General features: G+C 41.3%; 1 protein-coding gene across 1 annotated transcript; it reads left to right on the plus strand.

The window, feature by feature from the left end:
• The first annotated feature begins 2,582 nt into the window (after positions 1–2,582).
• On the plus strand, positions 2,583–4,146 carry LOC132998440 (small EDRK-rich factor 2-like). The gene is made up of 3 exons (XM_061068088.1): positions 2,583–2,713; positions 3,534–3,642; positions 3,728–4,146. Exons 1-3 carry the CDS (start codon positions 2,707–2,709, stop codon positions 3,795–3,797), a joined length of 186 nt encoding a protein of 61 aa, XP_060924071.1. The 5' UTR covers positions 2,583–2,706; the 3' UTR covers positions 3,798–4,146.
• Positions 4,147–5,486: the final 1,340 nt, after the last annotated feature.

Here is a 5,486-nt window from a genome sequence, read left to right on the forward strand (position 1 = left end):
CTGTTTGCAATGGCTGATGTTAAGATTTCAGTTTCTCAATGTGTATGGGGGTCGGCAAAATGACACAATTATCAAGGGACGCTCCACAAACAACTTTAATCCCAGAATAGAAAACTCAATCTTTCCTTTGTGTCCAGAGCATGAGATTTTAAATATGGTGAAAGACTATTCTGAGGCATCTGACACTGGCTTTTATGACCTAATACCATAGACCGTCCCGCCGTCGAGAGAAGGAGCAAAGATATTCAGAGTACGAACTTTGCTATCTTGCAAAGACGTCATCTGTGCAGGATTGGTTGGGGAACAGGGCTGCTGTAGTGAGGTCCCCCTGATGTCCACACTCAACCAATCACGTGTCAGTCTCATCTGTCAATCATTTGACTCTGTTTGTACAGCATCAAAACACTAATTAAAACCAAACTTAACAGAACACTTACCAATTAATTGCATGGAGGAGGTGGGCTTTGTGGCCTATACTGCAGCCAGCCACCAGAGGGCGATAGAAATGCTCTGGATTCACTTTTTGGCTGCTGCAATTGTTGTCCATTTAGTCCGTCAAACCCCTGCAAAATTATATTTTCAGAAGCAGCAGCTGTAATTCCTGTTTTTTGCTAATAAGCAGTTGTTATCATGCTAACGTCTCCTCAAGTGGAACCTCAAAGAGTGGAGCGATGTCTGCATTATTTACTCCTGACTGCAGTGACTGAGTGTTTTTGTCAGGTTAAAATAAAGCCTCCTGTAACTGCAACATAAAAACTAGAGAAATAAGAAGCATATCCGCTCACTTACAATGTGTTATTATCATATTTTATCCTGTATATGAACATCTGGCATGAGCATATGAATAGATTACTGGTCATAATGATTTTGACCTCAAGGTTTTGATGAAAAACATGACAAAAACACTGGGCTTGACTTGTATCACTTACAGTAAGTTAGAGAAGGAATAATTTGCAGAGACCTGCAGACCAAAACAAACTTACAGCACATAATCAAATCCAAAAAAGATCTTCTTCACCCAAACACACGGTTTGACTCGACAATCACCCCAGCAGCAGTTTGATGGCTCATTGTTTTCAAACAGCAATTATGTCCCTAAAATATAGTATTCGTCTTTCAGCAAGAAACCCAACCCAGTCATCGTTCTCTTCCCACAGCTGAATAACCTTTATTCCTTTCCCCAACCATGGACTCACGTTTCCAGCTTCCCTTTAAAAAAACAGTTTATTTATAAATGTTTACTTCATGCAATAAAAAATCTTATTTTAAACCAAACCTGTGGTGTTTATGACATTGTTAGCAGAAACTCGTGACTTTATCTTGAAATGAAACGTGCTGACTTTGAAACCACTCATCATGGAGTTGTTTGGGGCTACAGCACATTAGGCTCATGCAAGTTCATATGAAAACATTATGTTTTTTCCATTCATAACTTTAGAGTCTGTTTACAAGTTCAGTTTTAGGTAGACATGACTCAGTCATCTTGCCTATTTAATAACCAGACGGTCAATAAAACCCCCTCACGAAAACTGTGAGGAAAATATCATTATTCTTTTTCCAGAGAAGAAATAAAACTGTTACCAAGAATTGAGATTTCTCTTTAACCTTTAACGGTACAGTAATTCATGATCATTAGTACAATTATGTTGTGATGATGTGACCATATTGTGTAATTACTATACAATTATGTGTCTGGTGGCATAATACACCTGCGGTTTAGCACTTTTCATTACACTGATCATCAATCCCATTGTTTTATAAGGACTCTAATGCAATATTCCAAACTATTTTTTCATTTACTCAAAAATCTTACTTTTTTTAAAGTATTACCCTATGCGTGAAGAATTTAAGTCAGTGGATTCTCTTGAAATCCAGAGCGGTCGTTTATCCAAATTAACGTTGGCAGAGTCTGCCACCTGCTGGCTCTTTAGTAGTAAGCGTTTACAGGGTGATTTAACTCCTGCTGGGAATAATGACTGAAGTAACGGTCAACTGTTTTATTGTCTCTCCACTACACCTTAACATAGAATGTTCCAAATTCAACATACTAACTGGAGAGACAGTCATAGTTATACAGGATGTGAAGTGCAGCAAAACTAGTTGCACATTGTAATGCAAATAGCACTGGAAGCAAAGCAAGTCTGCTCATTCACACAAGCCCACGTGCATTATTATAGTATTCAAATATAATATAATAATAAAGTTACTTGATCAAATTATTTTGTGTGGCCTTCCACTTACATTACTTTTCAAAGCAGAGTCACATTCTTGAAAATCAACTGACTTGGGGGATTTTTAAATCATCTTGACAATAATAATAAAAACAATAAATATTGATAATTAGATGATGATGATGATGATGATGATGATGATGATGATGATGATGATGATGATGATGATGATGATGATGATGGTGATGATGACGATGACTATTATTATTATTATTGTTGTTGTTGCAATGGATCAGTTTATGTCAGACGTTTATTCACATAACACATTTGGAATAAAACTGTCAATGTTTGCACTGCTGACACCGCGGCGCATGCGCAGTGGGCGGAGCGGAGTGTTGTGGTTCTCGGGCGGAAGTGACGTGCGCACTCCACAGCTCCGAGAGGAGAAGCTACAGCAGCAGCGACGAGACGGGATCCCGCGGCCCTGAGGCTCAGCTATTCTGAAGAACCACCGAAACCAGCGTCCACCACTAAGATGACCAGTGGGTACCCACACACAACCCGGTTGACAGGCTTTCACGTTCATTGATCGGTAGCATGTAGTCTGGGCTCGTCCCCTCCGTCGCCCGCTAGCCTCGGCCGCTAGCAGACACGGGATGGCGTCTATTTGCTGAGGCAGACGGTAACTTATACGACTGGGATTCAAGCCAGTGTTGTGTTGGTTCGTAAAAGACAGACACACACACCACTGTTAATGCTGAGTCGGAGTAGACCAGCCTGTGTTTGGGTTCAGGGTTATAGTCCGGGATGGGCCACCGGGTTGTTAGCGGTCCAGCTGATAGTCTGAGCCTCGGCCCGCCGCCTAGCCTCGGCGAGCAGCGACACAACTCGACGGGTTGTGTGTCCGCGCCGCGTGTAGCTCACAGGAGGGGATACTACTCACTGGTGTGTGTGTTCATGTGGTCGCCTGCTGGTGTTCCTGCGGCGTTTTTGTCCTAATTTCCCCGACGGCCGAGGCCCTGGAGGTGGAGGCAGCGTGCTCTGCTGCCCCCTGGAGGTGGAGGCAGGGTGCTCTGCTGCCCCTGGGCTGCTGTTCTGCTCCGTACAAACCCGCTGCCACGTCGGCTGCTCTCGGGTTTCGCACCGGCCTTGTTTATGCCATCACGCCGGCCCACTCCTCAGTCCCACACCGCTTGTTTATACAAATCAGGGGTTTTCATACGCTCATGTGTCGCTTATCCCCCTGCTCCTCTCGTATTTATTATGGTAAAAGTGTTGTAAGGGTGTAGCATGTCCGATTTGCTGCTCATAACAGTTTCACAGACTCATTGTTGTTTTTGTACCTTTTGTTTGGCACTGCAGGGGGAAACCAGCGTGATCTTGCACGCGCAAAGAATGCCAAGAAGCAGAATGATGGTGGGAAAGGCAAGAGGGGCGACGACGGCCTGTCTTCTGCTGCAAGGAAGCTGAGGTAGGCAGCAGTGTGCATGAGATTTCACTGTTGTGTTTGTGTGTGAGTCAATGGACTAACTCTGTGTTGTTTTATTCTCCCCAAGGGATGCCGAGATAATGCAAGAGAAGCAGAAGAAGGCGAAAGATCCTGAGAAAAGCACAGAGAAAAAATGAAGTCGGGAGATAAATTCAACTTTTCAAGAACATCTCCTGCTCAGTATTCTTCCTGATATTTATGAGAATGGATCTGTCATCTTCATCTAGTCTCGAGATTCTAGGATCCCATCTTCTTCCCTATGGCAAAGTACATTGTTTGTCGGATTTGTTATTTTACACAGTGAAATTATGTCTAAGCAAGATAGTGGTTGTCCCACGATGGTTCTGCATGCAGAGGACCATCAGTGGTGTAAGCAGCGGGAGAGAGATGAACAATTCCTGACACAAAACATCTGCGTAACACTTGTGTATTTTTTTAAGAGAATGTCCCCTGCTGGTTTCAAATAAAGTGTATCTTTTTATTTCATGCTGGCTTGAGTTACTCTGAATGTTGGTGTTATAGCTCAACAAAAGGCAAATGCCTACTTTCTAATTATGTTTTTTTTTTTTTTATAGGTATATTAAGATGTAATTTACTAAATACTTACAACGGTGTAGGGAATGAGGAACTGTCAGTAATTAAACAATGTAAAGCGTTCCTGAACATTCTGGATAATCTGAGCTTTATACTTTGAGTCCGGTTGTCAAAGCTAGAGATTTGGCTAAACTCTAAAAAAAAATATATATATATATATATCGCAAAAAATTATGAACATTTTCTACAGACAATAATTACATCTAAAAACATTGCATTATTTTATAGTGTTTGCCAGACAGACAGCCTGCATACCACAAAACCTGTATAGATGTATTAACTCATCCACTCAAACTGTTCTTGCTAGAATTGGATCAGTGAAACTGTCCCATGAACAAAGAGGATGTTTCTGTGAATTTAGTCAAATGATCACTAGATCCATTAAACAATCAACTGACAAATACACAATTTAACTGTGTTCTGTTTTAAACAAGCCAGTGGAGTTAGACAAATTAAACGTTTTGTAAATCTAAAGAAATAGGGGTAACTGCCTCTCCTGCTCAACCTCCATCAACATGATGCAGTCACAAGATAAATGATTATTTCTGTCAAGCCAAACTTCTCAAGTAACAAACCATTTGTACTTTTTAGAATGTTGTTGATATGTTAACATCTTCTCATCTATCATGCAGGACTCTGAAAGACATTTATTATAAGGGAATCCCTCAGTGTTTTAATTTAGCAGAATATCTGTAAATGCAAGATCTTCCTTCCATTAATAACATAATATATCATCCTGCCAACACAACTTGTTGATACGTCTGTGTTGCATAACACTGGAGTCTGGCGGATTCACAGTAAATAAAACAACCATGCCAGCAACAATAAAAGGCTGCAGTAACGTAGTGACCACTAGGTGGAAGCACAACTCCATCTATTTTAAATTCTGAACGTTGGGTCCATTTAGAAGGATAATGAGTAGAAATTGTGTTTGCTGATGGTTATGTTGTATTGTGTGCTCTCTCTCTAGTCTTGAGTCAATAGCACACAGTGTGAGGGATTAGGATTCAGTCTGAAGGCTTTGGACGAACGTTTGATTCTGCTGAAATGAAGCTAGAACACACAGACACACATGTACCCTGCAGCAGACCATTTTGTATTATGACTGTCATCTGCCAGCGTGAGCCCAAATGCATACTGCTGATGTTTCACTGAGCCAGTAGGCCACACCTCAGCCTATTTATAGTCAATAAGCTGTGTGTCTACTTACTGAGATCCAGTGGGTTTGTGTC

Source organism: Limanda limanda, chromosome 3, assembly GCF_963576545.1.
Source record: "Limanda limanda chromosome 3, fLimLim1.1, whole genome shotgun sequence".
NCBI classification, from domain to species: domain Eukaryota; kingdom Metazoa; phylum Chordata; class Actinopteri; order Pleuronectiformes; family Pleuronectidae; genus Limanda; species Limanda limanda.